General features: G+C 37.7%; 3 protein-coding genes across 3 annotated transcripts in view; 1 reads left to right on the plus strand and 2 right to left on the minus strand.

Moving 5' to 3' along the window:
- Window positions 1–9,336, plus strand: part of LOC125043994 (serine/threonine-protein kinase SMG1-like) — a 30,501-nt gene extending 21,165 nt beyond the window's left edge. Inside the window, exons 47-66 of the mRNA XM_047640403.1 lie at window positions 114–260; window positions 491–644; window positions 844–1,018; window positions 1,555–1,678; window positions 1,846–2,015; window positions 2,269–2,482; window positions 3,058–3,243; window positions 3,415–3,660; window positions 3,800–3,932; window positions 4,043–4,204; window positions 4,879–5,053; window positions 5,297–5,424; window positions 5,578–5,735; window positions 5,894–6,058; window positions 6,300–6,447; window positions 6,686–6,846; window positions 7,106–7,271; window positions 7,624–7,827; window positions 8,246–8,352; window positions 8,697–9,336. Of these exons, the coding sequence (XP_047496359.1) occupies window positions 114–260; window positions 491–644; window positions 844–1,018; window positions 1,555–1,678; window positions 1,846–2,015; window positions 2,269–2,482; window positions 3,058–3,243; window positions 3,415–3,660; window positions 3,800–3,932; window positions 4,043–4,204; window positions 4,879–5,053; window positions 5,297–5,424; window positions 5,578–5,735; window positions 5,894–6,058; window positions 6,300–6,447; window positions 6,686–6,846; window positions 7,106–7,271; window positions 7,624–7,827; window positions 8,246–8,352; window positions 8,697–8,774 (3,201 nt within the window). The 3' untranslated portion in view covers window positions 8,775–9,336. The remainder of the gene's footprint in view (window positions 1–113; window positions 261–490; window positions 645–843; window positions 1,019–1,554; window positions 1,679–1,845; window positions 2,016–2,268; window positions 2,483–3,057; window positions 3,244–3,414; window positions 3,661–3,799; window positions 3,933–4,042; window positions 4,205–4,878; window positions 5,054–5,296; window positions 5,425–5,577; window positions 5,736–5,893; window positions 6,059–6,299; window positions 6,448–6,685; window positions 6,847–7,105; window positions 7,272–7,623; window positions 7,828–8,245; window positions 8,353–8,696) is intronic.
- On the minus strand, window positions 9,333–20,508 carry LOC125043996 (nodal modulator 3-like). The gene is made up of 12 exons (XM_047640404.1): window positions 20,351–20,508; window positions 18,105–18,204; window positions 17,736–17,864; window positions 16,748–16,927; window positions 16,482–16,635; window positions 16,052–16,278; window positions 13,698–13,866; window positions 12,822–12,954; window positions 12,479–12,625; window positions 10,967–12,235; window positions 10,567–10,738; window positions 9,333–10,436 (listed from the first exon to the last, which is right to left on the minus strand). Exons 1-12 carry the CDS (start codon window positions 20,491–20,493, stop codon window positions 9,786–9,788), a joined length of 3,474 nt encoding a protein of 1,157 aa, XP_047496360.1. The 5' UTR covers window positions 20,494–20,508; the 3' UTR covers window positions 9,333–9,785.
- A 1,431-nt stretch (window positions 20,509–21,939) lies between these two features.
- LOC125044108 (flocculation protein FLO11-like) overlaps window positions 21,940–26,161 on the minus strand; it is a 21,196-nt gene continuing 16,974 nt past the window's right edge. Inside the window, exons 3-5 of the mRNA XM_047640560.1 lie at window positions 25,187–25,412; window positions 22,901–24,311; window positions 21,940–22,001 (exon numbers count right to left, since the gene is read on the minus strand). Coding sequence (XP_047496516.1) covers window positions 21,986–22,001; window positions 22,901–24,311; window positions 25,187–25,412 — 1,653 coding nt within the window. The 3' untranslated portion in view covers window positions 21,940–21,985. The remainder of the gene's footprint in view (window positions 22,002–22,900; window positions 24,312–25,186; window positions 25,413–26,161) is intronic.

Raw genomic sequence — 26,161 nt, forward strand, 5'->3', positions numbered from 1 at the left:
CAAAGGTTTAATTGATCTTGCTCCCCCTTAGCATCCTGTATAGTTTCTGAAAACAGTAATGTACATCATATTTGCCTACAAGATATCACCTGTTTTTTTTATATACATTTTAGGAAGCAGAAGCTAACCCACAGCACAACCTCTATGGTCTCCGTCCACGTTATGAGGAATATGCCATAGTCAAGAAGTCAATGGACCATGCCAAAGAGCTAGTGAATACAAGGCTGATTGAAGTGAAACACTGGCATACTCTGTATTTGGTATGAACTGGATGATAGTTTTATTATGAAACCATAGAAAACTGATATGCTTCCTTTCGTGAATTATAATGAGCATAAAGAGTTGATATGTCAAACATTTTGTATTTCTTCATTTCTTTTTATATGCAGTATGATACCTAAGAAATGATATACATTATAATTAGTATTTTGTTCCCTCATAGATAAATATGATAGGATGCATATTTATTATATATTTTTTCAATCCTTAGACTGCAGCCAGAGTGTTTGAAGGAGGTCAAGCAGGGGAATGGAGAGCCAAAGTGAGCAACGCAGGCGTGATGTTAGCCAGTGTGGCTCCTGTGACAGAGTTTCTCACCAAGGCTGGACAAGGTCAGCTAGCTACACAGTGTGAACATACTGAACGTAAGTTGTTTTCTTTGTTGCTTTTTTTTGTGGCCTTAAAAATGGAGAATGTTAAGGACGTTCATGTGAGATATATAATTGATGAACACTTTTATTATGTCAGGTGTGTGCATGGGTGTTTTGATGTGTTTATATATGTGTTTTTCATTTACTGAAATGATTAATCTTCTATTTAACCATCTTTCCTTTTCCCATACAGTTGAGCTGAGCAAAGTAGTGAACCAGGTGCAGAATGTTTTAGGTGCCAGCCTTGATCTACTGATAAAGTATGGAGGTGTTTGGGTGAATTACCCAGCTGATCATCTTTCACGACATAGGCTGTCAGAACAACTGGTGTGGCTTACTTCACTCCTGCAAGACTTTTCACTGAATAAGTAAGGAATTGTTAATTCTACATGTCAATTCTTTTATTATTTTTTTTTACAAATATATGGCACTTAGTCTCCAAAGGTTACTAGATTTTCTTGAAAAACAACTATTAGTCTTCTCATATTAGTTACAGTGGTTATTAAAATTGATACCATTATTATGATAACAATGATAATAGAACTAGAAATTAAGTCATGGGGGAACCAAGGAAGGTCAGATAGGCCTGCTAATTGACACTGGCATCAAAGCAATTACAGAGCCATCTATATTTCACAAAAATATATGTATTTATAAAACAAAACCATGGTTAACAGTGCATGTCTGCATGTACTGTTGTTCTTATTTTGTGCTGTCATCCAGGGAAATTCAATTATGTTCTATTATTCAGATGAAATATTAGGTAAATGGAATCAAGAAACAGATATGCTGTTTAGATATATATTTAGTAGATACATTTTTTAGATATAATAGACTCAAAAGTATGGGCTAAAAAAAAAAAAATTAATAGAGATGCCAGACTAAGCTAAATATCGATCTTCAGTGTGCAGATGGTGATCAGCAAGAGTCATCGTGAGGCTCCAGACGCCACAGCAGTAAGTCAGGCTTGTAATATAGACATGCAGCTTCAAAGTAAATCCCTTCAAGTTACATCACAGTTACAGAAGGTAAGTTTCTGCTCGAGCCTGTGGGCCATTTTTGTTTGCGTGTTTGATGTTCAGACTTCTTTGTTGATATATTTGAGTGTCAGGTGATTGAGGGAAAAAGGATAGTCATAATTTGATTCAGGTAGGATTATTTAATTAACACATACCTATTCTTTTTTCATAAATAGGTTTATGAAAGGATGCGTTCAGAGGGTTTGAATGACGGAGTAATGGTAGTGAACGCTGTCCAAGAGACTTCTCTTGCTTTGTCAACCCTTGTAACTGAGCATGGAATATCCGGTGTCGCAGCAATGACTTGTGCACTTCTCAACTCTCTCACTCAGCTCACAAGTGCCAGGTTTGTTTAATTTATTTAAGATGTATATGTGAGCAGTACATAAAAAAAGAAATACAGCTTATGATATATGATATATGAGAAACCAAATCTGGGAGTAAAAAAAATTGTTATTAACTCTTTTCTTATAATTGGCAATTTTATCTGAATTTAGAAACACGTCTTCAAAAGATGGATGTTTAGCCAAGGAACTTACTATATATAGCATCTCCAAATATGAATCTTAGAAACATAAATTTTTTGGTTTTGTTCCCAGGCTACGTGCTGACAAAACAGCTGCGGGAGCTGGTGAAGGATTAGTAGACCTGACAATAGGGGGGTTGTGGTGGTTGAGGGAGAGTATGGTCACTCTCGGTGGAATGGTCGAGCTTGTCACCCTTTTGACGACACACTCCCCTCCAGCGTACCCACAGGAGACTCCTGTCATACAAGCTATGTCAGCTTTACACGATGTCTTTGCAAGTCTCCATGTAAGTATTTTGTATCTGTATTACATTGTGCAGTATCTTGCTTTGGAAGTGTATATTGTTTAGGTGTTTGATATTGTCTGAATAGGAGAATTAAGAGCCAAGAAAACTGTGATCTTAGTTGGGTACCTGGAAAGAAAAATCATGGAAATCCAGCTTAATGTTATTATGCTTTGAACTTGTCTTATTTTTACACTAAGTAACAGAAAATAGGGATTAATCATAATAGGCTGCTGGAAATATGCCAACACAGTATATAAAGTGGAATTGGGGTTTCCCTCTACCTTGCCATTATTAGTTATCATCTCAACCTAAGCCATTTTCTGACACACGAAAATATTAAAAAAAACAAAGCTTATTAAAGTACATTATTTGGCTTCTTTTTAAAAAGATATCTAGGTTCAGTTGTTTTCTAGAGTTAGGCTTTATGTGATACAAAGTTTCATTCATTAGCTATTCCGACAGCTTTGTTTTTCAGTGAACTTTTATTTGATTGTATTATTTTTTTTGTAAGGATGAAGTTTTTAAATATGTGTTTACTATTTCTACTAAACCTTTTGAACTCTGATGATTTCCAGGAATTGGTTTTGAACACAAGTGGAATCATCATTGTAGAGGGTGTTAGACTGTTCTGGCGTGGAGAACCCTCGGTGATCAGCCTAGCCACAGAACTCCAAGCAGTTGTATCCAGTTCCCCCACTCCACCATCTGCACTCTGCCAGCACCTCACCACACACCTAAGGCTAAAGATCCTTATGATGCCAGTATGTCTATAGAGTTTTGTTTTAGAGAATGAGAAATGTGCCTTTTTTTCTGACATTAACTGTATATTCATTAGAATTATATTTGTTGCAAGACATAATAGTATTGCTTTAATTTAATCAAATTATCTACTATTTATATGGAGTTGTACTTAAGCCATATACCTTTTCTAGCCTCGTCATGAAGAAGCTCTCCAGGAAGCAACAAACCTTCATAGTCAGCTAATGAATGTGATAGACAGAATCACCTCTGATGGAAGCAGTGACATGAGTCAGGGACAGATGCTCCTCATGGGCTTCCACTTGCTCTTTGAAGCAGTCGAGACCCAGTTAGACCAACTCATGGATGCCCTTAGTAGTGCACCACTGCCACAGCCTTGGCCAAGAGTAGATACAGCAAGGGAGGCTGCTGAGATAATGGTAAGGATAGCATGAGAAAGAGGGTTTTTACATGTAATCAAAGAAAGTGAGGTCATTACATTATTTCTGTGTCTTTGGTAGGCAAAGAAAACTTTTCGTCTGGAATGCCTAATTCTTTTCATAATTTTTTATCACCTAGGCTCCACTCCATGACCCAAGTTTACGCCAGGTTCTACGCTCCTTGCTGAGAGTGAAGAAGGTCCAGACTATTGTTGACTTCTTTACCACTGCATACCAGTCCTCCCCAGCATTTAGGAGAGATGATCCTATTGGTAAGCACTGTTGTATATATTTCTGACATTATATCTACCATATATGTTGTCATGTAAAGAGCAATTTTAATGAAGTTTCACAGGCCACTAACCAGTATTATAACATTTAGGTAACAGAAATAGCAACAGTTTATGTGACGAGGAGAGGCTCCAAAGAATTGTTCGTCGGTATGCAAGTGATTGTGTATCTCTCTTGCTGCTTGGTCTACCTTCATACCTGGCAACACACCTGCTTCTACTACACTGTCAGAAACTTGGTATCAATGTATCTGGTAAGTCATTCTTATAAGAAAAGCTGTAGGTTATACCCAATCCCATGTGAAGGATGTTTTTTTGCACATACATTGAACTTGGATTTTTCTCTTGGTTATGCACTTATTTTTATCATTATTATTATCATTTTTATTATTGTCATTGTTATTATTATTATTATTATTATTATTATTGTTATTGTTATTATTATTATTATTATTATTGTCATAATCATCATCATCATCATCATCATCATTTAGTATTTATTTCATACAATAGCATATTTTCTTTGTCTTTACCTCTCATTTGAGATTTAACCAATTTGCACTGGGTGGCAACCTATCATATCATGGCAAAATCCCAGATGCAAGATGACACATATTCTCATCATGAGCCTATTTCCTAGTGGCCAGAATAATGTCCATCTGTTAGCTGAACAGTTGCCCGGGCAGAGCAGTGACGCTAATGGTCTGATTTGTTTGTTGCTACAACTTTGGAAATTTAATGAACGTGGTTTTAATGTTAAATAAAAAAGGCATATCAGTGGTGAAAAATGAACTATGAAAGAAAATCTTCCTCATTTATCAGTCAAAAATAAACCATAATAAAAGTAAAAGTGAATGGAAAAATATTACATATAGGTCTTAAAGTTTCCGAGTATTATGTGAAGATAAAATATCTTATGGTTTTACAGGTTATATTGAAGCGAGGGATGTAGGCACAGAAGGCAGGGTAAATCTTGATAACATAGTCCAAGAGGCATTGGAATGTTGTTTGACTCATAACAGCCTGGACCCTGCACTGCCCTCCTCTGCTGCAACAGCTCTCACTCTTCATCTTAATGCAGTCCGCAAGAAATTACTCCTGAGGTATGCCCAGATATTTGTATGTTGTTCATTGCAGTCACTTAAGATGTCAGGTAGAGTTTTTTTTTAAGTCTATTAACCTTTTTATACTCTCTCTGAGTTCAGATTCATTATATAGTCAATTATATTTTTTTGTGATTATAAAAGCATATCTTCATGGGAGACTTCTTCATAGCACTTGTCTATTATTTATCTATATATGAGGGCCATATACAAAGTCTCAGATTTTTTATGTATGGACTTCAGACACTGGGAAGGTGAAGCAGAAGGGCTGCGGACAACACACCAGCGTGTGACAGCTCAGCATCTAGGACATCAGTGGTATAATGAGGATTACCTAAAGCAGCGAGTTGTAGCACCATCAGTCCAGCCAGGTAATGTATTGAATTACCTGATTCTTGGTGTTCTGTTCTTTAAACAGCATTTATTATTTCTGATTGATATGCTTTCTAATAGTCAACTTTCCTTGAAAGTTACTATTTACTGTGCATATCTGTAGAAAATCTGATAATTTTTTTTGTGTTTAGGTCGAGGTGCATTACTAGGAGAATTGAGAACAAATGTAAGCACGCTTTTGGCTCTGCACCAGAATGTGTCAGAATTGCGTGAAAAGTACACCAACTTGACTGGAAATGTTGAACAGCGTCTCAAGTGGGCAGCTGGTTCAAACCCAACCATAGCTCAGGTATTAGTTGTTACTGTGGTCTTCAAACTATGTATTGCTTTTCATCTCTGCATTGCTCTTTATCTCAAATATTTTAAAGTTAATAATACGATTTGAGTGGCATTAGATAGTTTATGCTTATACCATTTTTAATTTTTACTCCTTTCTTCAATTTATAGGCATTAGAGGAATTCAGTAATGGTGTAGAAGTGGCTCTTGAAGGTGTGAGTCAACTTGTACATCAGAGTAAGGAAGTAGCATCTCTCTGTAATGCTGTGCTCAATTATGAGGCTCTTCGAACTCATACAGTGGATGCCATCACTTGGGATGCAAATTTCACTTCAGTAAGTATTGTCAGCTTACTTAATTTACATGCAAGGAAAAGGAAATTTATATAGAAATGTTTAACACTGAAGTAATATTTACTGCATTTTTAAGATTAGAAAACTTTCAGTGCATAGTTACACTTTTATACTATAACATAGGCATTGGAGTTATTTTGATCTTTGGTTTTAATATAGTTAACATGTATTATTTTCTTGATAAGATTTCTTTTTGGAAAAAATAACTTTGTATAACCAACAGGTGCTGAATACCTGCCAAGAGAGCTGCATGCTTTTAGAACGGTATCACTCTACTGTCAGTCCACAAGAGGAAATGCTGGTCACACTCTGCCATCTGCCAGCTGATGTTAACACACAGTGGATCCAGAATGCATCTGTTGCAGTCTCAGGTACAATGTTACTTGTTTCTCTCTTCTTTTTTTTTCTCTGTGTCTCTCTTGCATTGCTGTATGTCTATTGTGCTCTTTTTCTAAATGTGTGTAATCATTCATTCACTTTCAATCTTTTAACAAAATTGCAAACATTCATTTATCAGTATGTTTTTTCACTCATTCCTTTTCATTTGTTGTCTTTCTCTCTTGAATATAATCATTGACAAATAATAAACATCCTTCACATCTCCCACAGACCACATTGAACTCCTCACAAAATTAGTGAGTGACCAGAGCAGGGAGCTAAGGAAGGCTGCAGAAAATGTTCGTTTAAATGTTGTTACCTTGAGGACCCACCTTACTACACATCATAAATTTATGTCTGACATCAGGGCATTACTGAAGAGCATGGCAAAGGTAAAGAATATATATGGGCTGACAGTTGAAAGTCTGTTTGCATGAAAATAACAATAGCCTGAATAAAGGATTCAGGTTTTCTATTGATTATTATATAACTTTATTGCAGAGAGACTAGTTATTTAGTAACACAGGAAATTTATATACCTTGGAATTAAATTGTTTCTGTTGCTTAGCTCACATAAAGTGTAAAAATATCTTACAGTAGGTCTCATGATTCTTTAAACTTGAATCTTGATAAAAAAAAAATGTTTGACAGTTTGAGGATGAGGGAGGACTAGCTGGTGTAGACGAGTACCTTGCACTTTACCGCACTTATTCCGAGAGCATTTCTGGGCTCATCAGGCAAATGCTACATGATCCATTGTCTCCAGAAAAGGCAAAGTCATATTTGCAGAAGCTGCAGGAAGTAACTATGCAAACAGGTGAAGTACAACTTTTAAACTATTTTATTATGGAAGTTATTTTTTGTATCATACCTCCTTTTTTCTTTCTTTCTTTCTTTCTTTCTTTCTTTCTTTCTTTCTTTCTTTCTTTCTTTCTTTCTTTCTTTCTTTCTTTCTTTCTTTCTTTCTTTCTTTCTTTCTTTCTTTCTTTCTTTATCTTGTTTTCCCTACCAAAGATATTTAATCAATTGTTAGGAAAATGAGCACATGAAATAATGAAGATGATAATAATGTTGATAAAAATCTGTTTGTATAATTTTTTTTTTTTTTTTGTTATGTAAAACAAAGTATTAAATAAGAATGAATTTTGACACTTTTATCTATTACCCAGGCACCATATATGACAAATTGGTAGAATTTGGCAATCAATGTGTAGTAGAGGAAGCACAGGAAGAAGCAGAATCTCTAAAAGAGACAAATGGAGAACCTCGAAGGCCCCCATTACTGCGGCAGTCAAGTGTTGTCATGTCACCTTCCAAAACTTTCACTCCTGATTCCAGGATGAAGGTAAAGAGACATCCACTTACAGGAAAAGGTAATTCATAAATTTATTAAATTTATATTTTTCTTTCTCATAGAGTAAAATATTCAAATTACCCAATCACTGGAATTACTGTGGTTATGTTACTTTACAAATCAACTACAGAACACAACAGCCACATGACTTCAAGAATTTGCCTCATCCTCTTATGTTTACTAAATGAGTGTAGGCTGGGGTGGGGTGTTGGGGCAGTGAGAAAAGTAAAAGACAGTGGTTTGTGTTGCTTTTGATTTGGTATTATGTGATTGACAAATTACAACAAGGAGTACAATATTGTAGAGTCATGACTCTTTATCAAACACACCACAGTTGCAAGAGAAACATCTCACTTTTGCAAATAGATTCATAATGACTGCCTGAAATTTATCATGACTTGTGAATTATTCTCCAAACTCTTATAATATCTTTACAGTTGTCCAAGAGCATAATGCATATGCTCTTAATGTTTGGCGCCGAGTAAAAGTGAAACTAGAAGGAAGAGACCTCGAGCCCTCTAGGAGAGCATCAGTGGCAGAACAGGTAACTCAGATTTTCTTTTTGTATGTTTTCACTGCCCACAAGATCCTTTAGATTTGTGATTGCAGTCATATTACCTGTGTAGTGTAAATAGAAGGGTGTTTTCCTTATTACAAAGATGAATAGAACTGAGCTGCTTTTCATCAGTTTTGTTGCATTTCTAACTCTTAAAATTTTTATTCTGTTGATTCCTCTTCAGTAGTCGGTAAAATTGTGTATATAAACAGTACATAATTTCTCCTGATTTGTAAACTGAAGATTTGGGACTGTAGAATGAAGAAAAGTAAAAGATATAGTGAATTAAAATTAACACCCACACTGACACTGTTATGTTACTTCTTTTCTAGGTGGACTACACCATCAGGGAAGCAACAAATTTAGACAACTTGGCAACCTTATATGAAGGATGGACACCATGGGTGTAAAGAACCAAGATAAGAAATATTTTGAAATTTTCTGTCACATGTTCAGTGTACCAGCGCAATTCTTAATTTATTATTATTATTGATTTCTGCTCCATTGTTTCCATTCTCAATTACTCTGTGATATATGAATGTGTAAACAACTTCCAAATGGCTAATATACTATGTTCAAGATTTGTACTATCCATAGCCCAGTTTATATACAATTAAAAAATGTCTAAATCCAAGTAACAAACCATACAAGTGCATGAGACCTAGTAAATGTACATTAATTTGTATGGAACATTTATTTTATATATATCTATATATAAATTTCGGATGTGGTTTCCTGATGGGTAATCACTGTTGACTGTAACTTTGTTTTTCTTTTAATAAACTGAAGTCAATTTAATATAATAGGTATGTGGATCAACTGTCTTCATATGAATTTGAGAATGTCAAAGGAATATTTAAATATGCATTTCAGCAGTTAACTTGTCAGTAAACTTTCATGTATCAAGATTTGAATTAATCTGCACTTACTTGTACAACATATGTATAATGTTAATGAAATGCAAAAGGTATACATATATTTTTTTTTCTCCAAAAAGTAAAACAATATTACTACAACAAATACTTACAATAATAAGAAAAAGCAAAACAAAAAACAAATATACAGACTTGTGCAACTAAAGCTTAGCCTTTTTTTTATCTCTTGTACATCTTGTTATTTTATTTCTAATATTCTTTCAGAATAAATGTATTACACAGTAAAAACAAATTTTGACATTTTTCAAAGATGGAATGGTACAATGTAACATCAAAATGGAAATAAAGACCAAATCATTGTAACTTTTAAAAAGTCTAAATCTTCTGAAAGGACACACACACAATCATACTGTATAACAAGGATCAATATCAAATCTTATCAAATGTTTCTTAAGGGTTTAACAAGTAATACATTACCCACGGTCTTTTTAGTGTCTTTTTTCATTCAAAACTTTCTATAGCTTGACTGGCATACATATCACAGCTCTAAATTTTTCTGGATTTCACCTTCTTCCTAACAGCTTCAATAATTGGAATATCTGATGAAGAACTGGAGAATTTCTGGGATGATCTGGGTGCTGCAAAGCTCTTTAATATGTCTGACGCTTTTTCCATAAAGGGACCAAGTCTGTTGTAATTAAATGCTGCAGCAACGACTAATATGGCAATCACAAATCCTAGAACAGTTCCCTGGTTTAATTCAGCATCCACACTTCTCAAAGTTGGCTGGAAAATGAGATTCAAGTGCTTAAAGGCTGCATCAGCTACAAAAGTGACTTCTGGAGATGAATAGTCATACTGCGAAGTCGGAAGATTAGAGTCCAAACGCAAGAAATAAGTACGCTTATCAGCTGTCATTGGTGGAAGCATGAAGAATGGATGAAGACCCAGTTTAACAGTGTGAATAGGAGAATCTGGAAGGTCTTCACGGTAAAGTCTTGCTACAAGAGATGAAAGGTGTTGAGGATCAGTGTTGACTTTTGCAGCAACATCCATTTGTGTGAATGGCCTTAAGACAATAAGCTTCAAGTCACGAATGTCATCATTGTCAGTATGGACTGTACGTGATGCTGGTAAGGTTCTCTGGACATGTTGATTTATTCCACTACCTACTTTCAGCCTCAAATCATAATGGCACTGAAAAAGAAAGCAAATCAATATTAACTATAACTTGAAAAGCACATACACTTAAACAAAATCAAACAGAAAACCCATGACTCATATTTTCAGGTCATCTATTATATCTAAATAATTTTGATCTTCTTACCTTGGGAAGTAATCCTCTAATCCTAAAGACTCCCTGATTGTCAGACACAGCTTCCTCTTGATAGTGCTCACATTCACTTCCTTTGCCTACTGCTTCAACCACTACATCTGTCTCTGGCTCTCCACTCAGTGAAGCAGTCTGACCATAGATGCTGTAAGCGATCCGAATACCACTGCAAAGTGTAGAGTAATATTACATGTGGGTACATTATAGGAAAGTACACAGCAATATTCAAACTATGACCATCTAAAATCTAAAATTGAATACCAATTAATCAGGTAGTACTAAAACTCAAATGTACTCTTCTTCCAAGGCAATACGATTCATTAACTTTATAAAAGAAAAACAAAACCTAATGAAAATCACTGTAAATACCAACCAATTTTTCAAAACATCTTACCTGATGCCAACCATGATGGTTGCACCCTCATCTACAGTCACCATTTTTGATGGAGGATCAAAGTTGTATTCTTTCATCATGGGTCTAAGGAAGTAGTCACCTGGAGTCAGAGACAGGAAGGCAATTGTGCCGTCGTTCTCAGTCAAGCTATTCTGACGATAACTCTTCCCACCAGACATGGAAATCAATACACCAGGCAGAGGAGTTCCATTTTCGTCTTTTACTTCAACTATAACCTCAGCCAGTTTGTAAGCTTCAAAGTGACCTTTTTCTTTCAAGGCATTCATGATATATCCCTTCTTTTCAGCAGACACACTATACTGAACTGAATTATCCAGTGGACCAGCTGTGTATTTTCCATCAACATCAGTAGTATAAGTGTGAATTTCACCATTCCCTTCTACATTTATTGTCACACCACCCAAAGGAGGAGTAACACGGCCATAGATAAAGAGTGCACGTTCAGCCATGAAAGTTACTGCATCCAGAACACAATCTTCTGGCATTGTAACTGTGTGAGAAGATGGTTCATACTGATACAAATTGGTTGGTGAACCTGGTGTTAGCACAATGGTTTCACCTTCTTGTACCCAGTGTTCAAACACAAACAAATTTGGATCTTCTGGTGATGGGTTTAGAGGACCAAGAATACTAACCTGACCTCCAGATTTAACCCCAACAGTGAATGAAGCAACCTCGCTTGCCCTAATTGCTCCAGTCAGTTGATGCTTAGTAGCTGATAATGAGATCAGTTTTGGAGCAGTAGTATCCCACTGAATTTGAGATGTTCCAAATTTATGACATCCAACTGGTGTAAATGTGTAAATACCTGATGCTGATACACACACTACTGTGTTGCCCTTCTGAGCAACCACAGTTCCTGTTGCCCCATTACTGGTGCTGTAACTTAGTGTTGTTTCATGAGAGGAGGCAACAGTCAGCTGATACCCAACTTGTTCAAGTGACACCTCAACATTCTGGGTATTGATAGTTACTGGCACAACTTTATGCTTCCAGCACCATTCATCCTTCTGAATACTTAACTGGTATGAGCCAGGGACAATATCCTTAAAAACAAACTTTCCATCTGAAGCTATAGTAGTTTGTGGTGCTCCAGAGCTTGCTCTAGAAGGTCTTAGTACTAATGTTAGATCTGGACACTTTTCTAGGCAAGTCACTTTTCCAGTCACCTCACCAAGGAACTGTGAAAAGACTAGATCACTGACTGGCTCTGATGTTACAGTGAAGACATGTTCAACAGGACCAAACCTGTAAAGGAATATCAATTTAGTATCAATAAAGATTAGGAACATGAATTTAGCCAACTGAATCATTTTTAGTTGAAGACAAACTGTTTAGTATATATTTCCCCGAGTGTCATCCCTCCAGTAAGAGCAAATTCAAATACATGCTCTTATCAATATTACATAATTCTATGCACTGTTTATGGTCCACATTTTGTCAATGGCAGGAACATTAGAAATACTGCAACATTTCTAAATCACACTTTACCTCATCCCAGCTTCATCAGCAGCAGAAGATAACTTAATAGAAGCTGTGTACATGCCAGCTGGCAGGTAAATGCAACCTTGTCCATCTGTGTCAGTTTGTAGTTGCTTCCGTAAATTTTGGTCATTGGCGTTGACAGTCTCTATGGTCCTAGAATACAATACAAAATTAAACAAATAACAAAAAAAACGTCAAAGAATAAACTCGGAAGCTGCTTCTTAGTAATCTATTGCTATGACTTTGTTATCTGCACATTTATTTGTTCGGACTATTAACCATTAACCATTTTTATTCATCTACAGTGTTATTAAAACTTGCATCATATGATGAGCACATATTTCCTTACCAAGGTCCAGAATGTGTTGCAGTTTTCTCTACATTGACAAAGAAGCATACTTGATATCTTGTTGCTAAGATATCTGCTACAGATGGTCGCTGTGGACTGACACTCACTACTGTTTCATCAAACTCAAATTTGTCTGGAAATAAAGTATATCGTATTACCATTATTATTATTATCATCATCATCATCATCATCATCATCATCATCATCATCAATCATCATCATCATCATCATCATCATCATCATCATCATCATCATCATCATCATCATCATCATCATCATCATCATCATCATCATCATCATCATCATCATCATCATCATCATTAATTATTATTATTAATTATCATTATTATTATGCATTACTATCATAGTCATCCTTGGAGAACTTTGGAAGTCCCTATTATCAAGCCACTGCTTCAAGTTACAATTTACTGCTCTTCATCTCTTGGTGTTAATAACAATAATTAGAAAATCATAATCTTTTACAGTTGTAAATTGCTGAATAACATCTATAAGATGAGGAACCAAAGTTTATATTTACCCAGCAGCACTAAACATGAAATCTCTGTTACTGTTATCACTAATTACCTATCAGTATATGAACATGTTGAAACCCAGCATTGACATAGTTTCCAGTACTACTTACTAGCAAATAAAAGACACTGTATAGAAGCACAAGGATAGGTAATCAACATATAGCATCCATAGTTTCATTACAAGGTTTCTTTATGATGATTATTTTAAGAGAGATTGTAAGAAATATGGGAGTAAACTCATACTTCCATACGAGAGCTAAAGGTATAATTATCCGTTTTACAGTAGGCTTTTCGAAATGCAAAGTGTGAAATAATTGATTGAATTCCTTTTAAATTATCTTACCTGTTGTAATCTTTATCTTGTGTTTCCCAGATTGTACATTCTGGAAGGTGTAACGTCCGTCAGTGTCTGTAGTAGCAGAGCGAGTCTTGTCTAAAACAACCTTTGCTCCAACCACAGGGTCCTCGCCAGCTGATTTACGTACAATGCCACTGATACTGAAGCCTTCAACCTAGAGAGGAATAGTCAAGGATAAATATTCACTTGTTTGCTTTCAAATGCACCCATGAAGTAGGCTGGCCACTTCTTCATATCATAAATATCATATGATCTTCCCTGTCTTTGCTTCTTACTCTGTAACACTGTGTTAAGAAATAAAGCAAGGAAACAGTGACAAATTCAGACTGTAGTCATCATATAGTAAGTCTTTACACTCATGAAGGTATGTTTAAGGATGTTGAAGGGCTTCAAATTAAATTCAGAGGGGATGATACTCAATAATATTGAAAATACGGAACATGAGTTTGTTGTGTTGGCGTCGGCCATAATGTGGAGTGTTTACTTTCATATGATTTCAGCCAGTGTTATATCCAATGCTGTGGATATGTGTTTGTGCCGTAACTGAGACGTGATGGCAACTACTGGGAATCATGGACTGTGATAGTGTGGCCATTGAAGTGAGTTCAATGAAAATGTACAATGTATGATTTATTTTGTGATATTGTTGCAGATTATTTAGTTACGTCGCACGAATTGTGTAGGCATTCCTTGTATTATTAATATTGTGATATAAGCAGTTCATTTGTTTATTCGGATTGGATTGTTATTTTAGTATTAATTGATGTATGTATATTTTCTCTTTTTTTTTGCAAAATAGAATATTTATTTTTGTTATCCCTATTACCTGAATATCACATTTCAGGTTGAAACTTTGCTCCAATAAAAGACTGTTGCAGCTGATGGCTTTTCCTTGATATCCCAGTACAGTAATGTTACAGAGAAACAAACCTCATAACTATAAATTCACAGTTAACCCAATGCCAATGGGCATGACGTGTATGTACGTGCTGTGCCCACTGTGAGTTACTTGTTTGATTGTTTTTACACATGGATGGTTACACTTGTACTAAGTCATCAATGAGCCAACTACGAGTACTGCCTGTCTTGCCCATTTACCCTTTTCTTTGATTTACAAAAACATTTTACGTTATCTTATTTTGCGGTTACTACATTATAGTAATTATAATGTTAATTATGAAAATAACACCATCGATATTCATAGCACTAGTAAAAAATGTAATTTTCCTGCCAAATTCAAATCACGTAAGGTCACAAGGTCTACTAATTGACTCCTTTGTGGCTAAGTACTAGCAGAGCCATCTATGTGCAAAGACATTTCACAAAAAACATAGAAAATGAGCACAGCATTCCTCCATTTTTTATTCATTTTCCCCGGCGGCATTGGGTTAATATTCAGACCTGTTCCCTTGCATTAACACTATAGACATAATGTTAATAATGTTAAACAGGACCACAAAAAGTACCAGTAAAGGGCAATATCACTTCTGGGTGAACCCTACTCCTATACTAAACAGGAACAAATAACATTGAGTACAGAGTAAAAAAAAAAAAAAAAAGCCTGGATATACATCTAGCATCATCGTGAAAAAAATATAACTAAACACAGGGTATTTGCCAAGTGGAAGTAAAATGGTACAGGAAAGAGCTAATTTTTTAATGTTTGTAAGTTGTTTGTACCACTTTCAAACAAACAACTTACAAACATTAAAAAATTATTTTTCTTTCCACTTGAAGAAAAGTCTAGAAATAGCAATATCTGAGCTAAGTGGCCTGTGGTGCAATGTCACTATCAAATAATCATATGATATATATGATATGGGTCATTTCTAGTCTATTTGTTACAAAACAAATATATATAATAATGGATTGGTTTAATTTAATGATTTACTTAAATTTGTCCATTCTTTGATCCGTGTTAAATTTTTTTAATCATCTCTCAACTCAATCTCTGCTAGTAACCACGATAAGTATGCCTATGTAGGTGTTTCTTTCATATATGCTCTACACCTCTTCATTTTGCAATGACCAACATGACAAATGACACACAAAAATTGGTTGTAGAAAAGCTTTGACCAAAAATATCTCTCTAACAGGTAAAATTATGACCAGCATTAATTTTGTATACCTTGAGACCCATTAACTGTATAAATATAGGCATTTATACGTTGACACAAGACTTGGGCTTTGTGCTGAAATGGGCTGCAAAGTTGGAAAAAAAAAATGATCTTAATTATTTGATATCAAACAAAGCATAATAATGAAGAGGACTTGCTGTTGCATTTGTATATTCCTATGGAAAAGAACTAATGCTCAAGGGCAAATCTATAGCACTTTACCTTGAAAGGCTGCTGAAGAGTGATATCTTCATGACCCACTACAATCTCCTGTTTATCTGGTGTAACTTCATACTTGGTGGTGTCAGACTGGAAGAAAGGTGTGAGGATGTACGTGCCGGGGGAGACGGATCCAAAGAGGAAGACGCCCTTCTCATCAGACACTACGTGGCACACGACGGGCACTCCAATCACATTTTGGTATCCCTTTGGACTGCCAGAGGAACATTCTGTCAAGATGAAATATCAGGTTTAGAGAGTGTGGAAATGTAAAAAAAATTTAAGGAATCCCATGAAAAATATAACTCAGAATTCCATTCATTACTACACTCACTTTAGGATAAATGGAGAATTCAGGTGTTAAGAAACACAGTAACATTAATCTTTACAAAAATGTATATAAAAAATAATGAAAAGCATTAGCTTTAATTACTTGGAGTAACAGCTGGGTTTTCTTTTGAATGGAACACAAAGCTGACTCCAGGAGTAGGCTGTCCATCTGACATCACGCTCCCCTTTAGAGAGTATCCACCAACAACCAAGGAAGAACCAGCATCTCCATTTTCATCTGCAACTTCTACAGTAACCTGAATAAAGAATAAAAAAATTATAATGAGTTTTCAAATCTGCTGCCCATTTATTCTCTCATAGTTACTATATATCAATAAAGGACCATACACACAAAATCATTAAACCTACTCTGTCAATGAGCAGTGTCCAGGTAGGGTGACTTGCTACTACAGTGTATACACCAGATGACAGGGGCGTGAAGACATAAGAGCCTTCACTGTCAGTCTTTGTTGTCTGGACTAGTGAGTCATCCTTGTAAAGTGATACTATCACTCCCTCAGGCCCAGAGTCACTGCCAATACTCACAACCTGTGGAAAAATAAATTTAAAGAAGTTTAAAAAAAATAACATTTAATGAAGAAATAAATGCAACAATATACTTTTCTCTTTTTCAAAAGGGTCAAGTTCCCTATCTTAAAAGGTCCATTTCCACATTTTCTCTCAGCAAAGGTTTCTCTAAAGCAGGGTTTATTCTATGACCTAATAAGATGTCCATATTTAAACAAGCATGCATTTTTCCTTACAATGACCATTTTTATTTTCTGGCATTACAAGTGACTGGGCTATGTATCTGTGGAAACCATTATCTGTGGGACCTTCATTACTATCACCTTTTTTGGCTGTTCACTGTCAAATGTCCTACCAGCAAAGGAAACTACACAATCAGGATTTTCAATTTCATTTGGGATGGATCTCTTATGGCTCTACTTGAAGTCTTTACTAGTTGGGTTTATGAATCAGTGAAGAAATTGATATGTTAATGATTCTTTTTTGAGTCCTTTCTTTCTTTAAGATAGAAGCTATCCCACTAAATATGATGATCATCTCACTAAGACCATTACAGTCTTCATAAAAGTTTGAGCTTAGAGACTTCTTGGAAAATTAACTCAATAAGCCTATGTGTTCTAGCTTCATGGTTTGAAATTTATTTATCTGCCACTTAAAAAAATATTCTTAGAACACAGCTCCTTGTTCAGTAAAAGTGAAACAGATAGAAAGATCTACATACAATGGCTCCACCAATCTTTGTAATACAAATCTTCCACAATGTCTATTTTCAAACAAGCTTCCAAGAACACCATCATCAAACCCATAAACTTTTGTGACAGCAGCTCACCTTTCCAATGACAGCAAATCCTTGGAAATGGAAATTAATATCCTGTCCTAAACTGCAAGCATCAGTTTCACCATCTACTTTCAGGGACACTTCCTCTGGCTCAAAACTCCAGCCAGGAGGAGGAGAAACCTGGAAATCGGAGAAAGAATACACACATTATATTTTTTACCATTTTTCCCGAAACTTTTTGTGTGTGATGTATAACACACACACATGCATGCACGTGTCACACACACTATATAATCAAAGAATATTTTATATAAGAACACAGTTCATACAAACTAAAACTTCCATTTACACACATTTTCATTTCAATGAACTGTCCAAGTATATATCAAAAAGTTTTTCAAATACAAATATGATAATTACCTTGATAATGTAATTGCCTTTGTCATACAAAGGTATAAAGTAGTATCCATTATTAGGTGCACATTCTGTTTCATATTTCAGGTTACCTTGTTTTGTGAACCTAGAAAATAAGAACATTAATTGTTATCATCCTCCTCTTTACCAAAGGAACAGATTAGCCACCAAAATCAGGTTTTACAGGGTATATTCTATCGTTCACTTTGCAAATATTAATTTTGAGATTTTGGGGGAGCATATATTGTAAATTTGCATAAGTTAAATAGCAATCTACAAATTTCAAGTAGGACCTGCCATACTCTAAGGATGCATTAGAACTTATCTTGTATATATTTCAGGGGAAGTTCTATGTCTCACAAATATAGGAACTTGAAGGATAAAATTGTGAATAGACATTTGGCTTGTCTTTTCAGAATGTCTGTTTTTTAGGGAGTGACCAATAACCAGATGGAATTGAAACAGATGATGTATGCAGGGGAAATCAAATAAGTAAAATGTGAAAGAAATCTAACTAGTTGGCCTATGCATGGAAATATATATCAACCGTTTGCTTAAAACCTACTCTCCCCTAACTCTTGCCCTAAGAGACCAGCATCCTCCAAGAATACACAGCAGGATGGAGTGCATCTTGCATATGTTTGTCTCAGTCATTGCTGATATATTGGTCAAGGTGAGAAATTATCATTGTGAGATCTAGATATTTGCTCGGGCTCTGTCCTGCCAGAACATATAAGGTGAAGATTTTGTAGACCAGGTGGAAAGAAAGCCTCCTATTTATTATGAATGTTGCACAATAACCAAATTACTGAAAGTTTTACCAGTAATTTCCCTGATACTTATCATGGCCTCCCCAGATATTGGAGCTGATATCGCAGCTGTGCTTCATTTGCGATGGGAATGACTGCTAGATTCATTCAAAACATGATGAGAGCTTTCAGAAAACAAAGTCCCTATATTTACAGTAACATAAAGCAATGCCCATGGCAGGGTAGAGCACCTGATGTGAAGTCTGTCCAACGATATCTCCTGCTATGAATATGTGGAGGATTTTTTTTTTTTTTTTGGAGAAGGCTGGGGAGTGGCAAGCCCCTAGGATTGGGGTGCAAACAGTATAATGGCTGATTCGGTACTGTGATTACAGCAGAATTTGAGAATTCCACACTGTGCGCATGCAACCAGAACTCCCATAAAAATAGTCAATAGACATTACCATACTGCAAACGTAGCCACAATCTTCAGAAAAACATAGTTTCCACCTGGAAATCAGTGTCAGGCTTCATTGCCCAATTTTCGGAAATTTCGGTCAATATGTAGAAGAGGATTACTTTCAAAACAATTTTGATATTTTTCTGCATGAAATCCACTGCTTTCAACGATTCTAGGCATTGTTCCTTGTGCAAATGAATTGTTGTGGAGATATGATCACCATCTCCATTGACAATCTTGGTTTGATAGTCCCAATAGCAGGGGAGGCCATGAAGTATATCAGGGAAATTATGGGGTAAACCAGGACCCCCGTGGGTGTCAAACAAAACGTCCTAACCCAACATCCAACCTAACCTAACACCATGGTATATATTCCCAAAGCAGGGAGGACCCCTGTGGTAATATATATGCCAAGCCAGGGGGTTATACCCCCTGGACCGCCGTGGTACTATATGCATCTAGAATTCACCCTCACAATGTAAACAAGGTGAGCGACGTAGCCAAAATTGGGGGATATTCTCTTTTCTTTTATGTATAGCACCCTTGGGAAGCATTTGCACACATATTATCATAGAAGAACTTGGTCTTGGTTTGTACTGTTCTATCATTTCATGTAGGCTTTATTACCCAACTCTGCCACTACCTTATACTACATATTGTCCGAAATTTTTATCATATATAAATATACTCGTTGCTGAAGAAAGTCACTGTGGCTGAATCGGAAAGCCTTAGCAAACTCAAAGAGAAGAATTACATCGACCACAGCAAATTAGGCGATTCATTCCCTAGGCCTAGCGTCCCCGAGCCCAACGAAAAGCACTGGATGCCGAATAATTTCCACCCATTCAGGGACTATTTCTGATGAGCGCGTAGCCAAGCATTTGAAAACAAACTACAAGACCACGAAATGCGGAAAATAAAACTTCAATCGAAAGTAATAAACGTAGAAATAACTGAAAGACTGGAAACATTGCTCTCCGTCAAACGCTATCGGTGACAGCTACAAGTCCTTCCCCGGCTCTTAATTCGCCGTTTATACTTACAGTTTAATCCCTACTTGGGAATAGTTGATCTCGAATTCACTCCTGACATATCCCCCGCACCCCAGGACATCGTTGGCCAGGCAGGGACCCAGGAATGCCGATAAAAATAAGAAAAATGAAAACAAAATGCGGCGTCCGGTCATCTTCACGGTGCAGACGATCCGGTGGGAATTTTCAGTCGGACTTGGTTCGTAATATATTTTTTTTATTTTTATTATTATTATTATTCAGAGGATTCCAAGGTTGATTTCGGTAATGGTTAATATTGTTTCTGTCAATATTATGGATTGAATATGAAAATTATGATTGTTGTCACTATACATGTCGGTGTTCAATTTCATTTCAGTGGGAAGTGAATACTCGTATTTAGGCACTATTTTCAATCTATTAACGATAATTATCCAATATACTGTTATCTAGGCCAATATATGAAATACTGAAATAAATATAGTAGTGCTCTATATCAATAAAATATCGATGCGAATGATAATGTCCAAATCCCACTGATTTTTTTTTTTTTTTTTTTTTTTTCCTTATAATGAAATCTCGGTCACGCACTTTCCCTTTCTGAAGACACTATGCCACACGTTGACTAAGTGCGGACAATAAACCTGTCTTTTTATAGCATTTGTTTCTGCCTCTGTAAATTCAAACACTTTGCCTGGTGTGCTCCTCATTTCAATTAAACATTGGATTTTTGAGTACGATTTTTAATGACTAATTATTTTAATCCCATTAATCTCTTATTCTGCTCGTTATCTCCTTCTTTTCGTCTATGTATGTTCGCCTATTTTTAACTCAATGAAATAGAAAATAACTCCCCTCTTTATGAACGTGCACGTAGATATTTCCATGAAATATGCTGATCATACTTCCATTCAGTATAAAACGCTGTGTCACAGGGAAGCATAATGTTTTATTGGGCATTTTCTTTTTCTCTTGTACATCGCTCTGCGCTTGCTAGCACTCTCAATCTGTCTCTCTGTCTCTCTGTCTGTCTGTCTTTCTGTCTTTCTGTCTGTCTGTCTGTCTGTCTGTCTGTCTGTCTGTCTGTCTGTCTGTCTGTCTGTCTGTCTGTCTGTCTGTCTCTCTTTCTCTCTTTCTCTCTTTCTCTCTCTCTCTCTCTCTCTCTCTCTCTCTCTCTCTCTCTCTCTCTCTCTCTCTCTCTCTCTCTCTCTCTTTCTTTCTGTCTGTCTGTCTTTCTTTCTGTCTTTCTCTCTCTCTCTTTCTCTCTTTCTCCGTTTAATCACTTTTGTCAATCTTTTCTTCAAACTAAGCTTCTCATTAATATAATTTCTTAGTAAGCCCTCGATTTAGGTTTATCATATAACTGCTTCAAAATCATAATAATTATTATTTACATATATAAAAATTTCTTTCTCTCAAATGAATGCTTCAGAATCATAACAATCATTATTTACATTTTAAAAAATCGAGCCTGAGATCAGACATGAAATAAAGTTTCTGCCAAAAAAAAAAAAAAAAAAAAAAAAAAAAAAAAAACAGATGCAAAATTTCCATACAAGGAAACATTTACCTGCACAAGAAGAAATGAACAAAAATAGAGGCAGCCAAGACATTTTTCACTTACTCTAACCACTCCGGATGTGTGTGTCTGTGGTCGAATCTTGGTAGTCAGAAATCTGTGGCCCTGAAATAGAAATGGAAAATATAACTATTGCATAGAAGATGAAGCATACTCACTTTCCTGTACTTAGAGTTTGAGAAAGAAAATGATGATATTAGAAAAAAGGCGATAAGAATTTCAACAAGTACCATTTGGAAGGCCATATCTGAATTCTCACAGAATTGTGGAATATCTTATATGATTTACTGCATTTGTGGTTTAAGTGCCTTCTTCCTCAAAATACTTTTCTTTTAGAGCGGGAGCCCAGAGGGGTCAGCCTAGCTAAAAAGGTTCCCAATTCTAACCCACATAGCAATGGTCCTTGTGCTTGCCCATATATGAAAATAAAAGTCTGCCGGGCCTGCAGTGGTGGACAAGGTCATGAGGTCATGTCAAAGTTGTAGCCCCATAGCATTTATTAAGGCCCAGACTTTGGGTCTGATCTGAACATCACAGCAGAGATGACATGATGGTCGCAAATGATTCCAATGGACAAGACAAGGAAATGAGAATATTTGTAAGGTCTCGCTAATCATCATACCAATTACCATACCAGTAAGCTGTCAGTTTTCACAATGTAAGAAAAATAAAAAGGAAAAGAATACTATAAACTGAATGTGTGAGTGAGTGAGTGAGTGAGTGAGTGAGTGAGTGAGTGAGTGAGTGAGTGAGTGAGTGAGTGAGTGAACGAGCGCGAGAGAGAGTAAATGAATACGTGCGTTACGTTTTGTTTACACAGCATCACAGAAACAAATATTTTGACATGCATGATTTTGTCATCTAGAATATACATTTTAATAGGATCTGACTTTGATCACGCCTGCTATCGGTACTGTAATTGAACTCTAATAAGGATGTCCATCTTGCAGTCTGTTAATATTGGTAGAAAAAAAAAAACAATAAATGGAAGTTTCATGACTCACCAGCACGACTTGAAGGATGCGCTCAGGGGATCCGAGGACTTACTGCTGCGTCCGGAGTAAGGAGTTCTAAAAGAATGGTCAGAGCTTTTCGAAACGGACTTGAGGTTTCTCTGCGACAGCAGGCCTCCAACCGGAGTGATGGGCAAGTACGAAAACTGCTGGGCTCTGACTGCGGAATTCGGGACCTGTTCTGGTTTGGGGAGACTGATGACGGGCAGATGGAAAGAGGAGGTCGATGTGGCAGAGTTGCCTTCCAGGGACGACGTACTCCTGACGGGAGGCGTGGGCTTGGTGGCCCGACTACGGCTTTCGGACCTCGGTGGCGGAGCTGGCTTCGGCTTGGCGACTGTCAGTGACGTCTCGTAGGCCGGAGTGGACGCGGGGCACTGCGGGAATGGCGAGAAATTTAGAGCAGACGCGTCGAGAGGTTGAGGACAGGTTCCACTGGTTTCTGCATGGTCTATATTTAGGTGCTCGAAGGAAGAGGAAGCAGAGATATTAGGATTCCACGGAAGCAACAAAGACAAGTCAGGCCACACGTATGGAAGCCTTTTACTAGTGGAACGAACTTCAAAAGACAGTGGCGTGACAGGACCCGAACTCGACGAGGAATTGGAGGACGAAGTAAATGTAATCAGTGATAAGGCATTGTGTGCATGGGACGGAGTGCTTAACTGACGACTTGTCTGCGCGGAGTAATCCTCATCGTATTCTCGGAGATTCTCATGCGAGGGCGAGGGCGAAGGTGTTATAGGTGCAGGAAATGCTCCTGATGAAGGGGTGGCAGTCTCCTGCTGGCATTCCGAAACGTCTTTGGTAGAAGGCATCCGAAATATTGGAGCCTCGGATTTCTCTGCATCAAAAAACGCGAAGGAAGGAGAGCTCGACCAGGCCCTGGAATGGAGGATCCCCATCAGCTGAGGCAAGGACTTGGAGGGCGACGGCGCTTCTCCCGAGCTCTCTACGGGCTTGAACGACAGCATGCTCCTGACTGCCGTTTTTCCCGAGATGGTTGCCGATTTAAATTTCATATCAACGATGGCCTCCTTGCAGGGGAAGGTGGCGCTGACCGTGGACGTGTTCAGGGCACGGTATGGGGAGTCGACGGGGGAGGACATATCTCCAGGGTCAATATAACGAGAATGAGATACCGAATTGTTTGCTGGGGGGTTTTCAAAAGACCGACGCAAAATCTCCAGCCTCGAGTTTCTGTGAGCTGTGACCGCCCCATTCAGAGACAACCGGGAGCTGGCGAGGGCCGGGGAGGACTGGAACACCCAGTTGGACATCATGGTGATTCGGTCTGCCACCGGGGAGGCGCTGCTTTTGGGGTAACCGGTGAAGGTGACCGGTATGCAGATGAGACTACTGCTGCTCCCAACCAGCCCCGATATTGTAACTGCCCACACAGCTGCAACATTGATATTACAGGATTAAATGAGATATAATTCATCTCTAATTATTCAATCGCGCACAGACATTTACCTTCCAGAAAGTTTTGGCCAATCATTCGAATTCTGTCGACATCAAATTCCGTTCCATTCACCTTTTCTTTGTCATGGCAGGGTCTTGCAGTCATAATCCTCACGATTATTTTCCTACACTTCCTTAACCGTCTACCCTTCTATCTCCACTCCCGCGGAAACTACTACATATTCCTGGAACTTATAACTCATTATCTGCCTCTTGTATTCCTCTAGTCTAGCATGTCTTAGTTCTGCTTTACATGCTCCATTAACCCTAAATATCTCTAAACCATTATGTTCCCAGCGTTAAAAGATTATTTCACTGTGTACCTCTTCCTTTCTGTCCTGTTCTAGTCTGTCTGCTTTCGCTCAAGCAACATTCTAGGTGAAATACTTACTGCAGTCCTTCTCGCTATCATACACTCGACCGACACCCTCATCTTCCTATATTTTTGCCAAGGTCACTCTGTTCCAAAATAGCAATTCTCAGTCATACACGGCGCCTATCATACACTCATTCACAGTCTTTTGCAACATAACACCTAACGCACACCCGACTCCTGTTATAATATTTAATACTCGCCCTAGTTTTTTTCATAACATAACATTTAACACATGACTTCTAACACACACCCCACTTCTTTTCTAACATAACATTTAACACGCCCCCTTTATATAACATTGGACATTGAACACATACTCCACTCCTCTTCTAACGTAACATCTAACACACTCCCCCACCTCACACTTTCTAACACAACATTAAACTCCCCCTTCCCAACCTTACATAACATAAACATCTAACACACAACCCCCACACCTGCATCATCAGGGACCTGAAAAGCCACGGAGGATTCCCTGGGAGCCCACATCCACACGAAGGCGAGGTCGAAGTGAAAGAGGATGACGGAAGCCAGAAGGATCAAGGAAGAAAGGGCCAGCAGGATCCTGACGACCACGACGGTTCTTCCTTGGGGGAGTCCTGAGTTCGAGGATGTGTAGTATGTGTGGGCCACGAGAGTCACGGCGATGCCCGGGAGCATACTCTGTGGGAATGAGGTCGTTCAGAGGGATGGGGGATAGGAAGGGGAGGTGAAGACGAGGAAGTATAGGAGGATGAGAAAGGGGAAGAAGAGTGGAAGGAGATGGGAGAGGAGGAGGAAGAGAGGGAAGAGGAAGAGGAAGAAGAGGAAGAGGAAGAGGAAGAAGAGGAAGAAGAGGAAGAGGGAGGGGAAGAGGAAGAGGAAGGGGAAGAGGAATTAGAGGAATTGGAGGAAGAGGAGGAGGAAGAGGAAGAGGAAGAGGAGGAGGAAGAGGAAAAGGAGGAGGAAAAGAAGGAGGAGGGGGGGGTGAAGAGGAAGAGGAAGAGGAAGAGGAGGAAGAAGAGGAGAAGAGGAGGAAGAGGAAGAGGAAAAGGAAAAGGAAAAGGAGGAGGAGGAGGAGGAGGAGGAGGAGGAAGAGGAGGAGGAAGAGGAAGAGGAAGAGGAAGAGGAGGAGGAAGAGGAGGAGGAAGAGGAAGAGGAAAAGGAAGAGGAAGAGGAAGAGGAAGAGGAAAAGAAGAAGGAGGAGGAGGTGGTGAAGAAGAGGAGGAGGAAGAAGAAGAGGAAAAGAAGAAGGAGGAGGAGGTGGTGAAGAAGAGGAAGAGGAAGAGGAGGAGGAAGAGGAAGAGGAAGAGGAAAAGAAGAAGGAGGAGGAGGTGGTGAAGAAGAGGAGGAGGAAGAAGAAGAGGAAGAGGAAGAGGAAGAGGAAGAGGAAGAGGAAGAGGAAAAGAAGAAGGAGGAGGAGGTGGTGAAGA

The sequence above is a fragment of the Penaeus chinensis genome, chromosome 35, assembly GCF_019202785.1.
Source record: "Penaeus chinensis breed Huanghai No. 1 chromosome 35, ASM1920278v2, whole genome shotgun sequence".
Lineage (NCBI taxonomy): Eukaryota > Metazoa > Arthropoda > Malacostraca > Decapoda > Penaeidae > Penaeus > Penaeus chinensis.

What these genes read in the sequence shown, in the direction of transcription:
- LOC125043996 (XM_047640404.1), bottom strand. Translation starts at nt 20,493, where the DNA reads ATGACCGGACGCCGCATTTTGTTTTCATTTTTCTTATTTTTATCGGCA. An exon ending in CTCTTCAGCAGCCTTTCAAG is followed by an intron (nt 13,867 to 16,051) that starts GTAAAGTGCTAT and finishes ATTCCTCTCTAG; the next exon opens with GTTGAAGGCTTCAGTATCAG. An exon ending in GCTGATGAAGCTGGGATGAG is followed by an intron (nt 12,236 to 12,478) that starts GTAAAGTGTGAT and finishes ATTCCTTTACAG; the next exon opens with GTTTGGTCCTGTTGAACATG.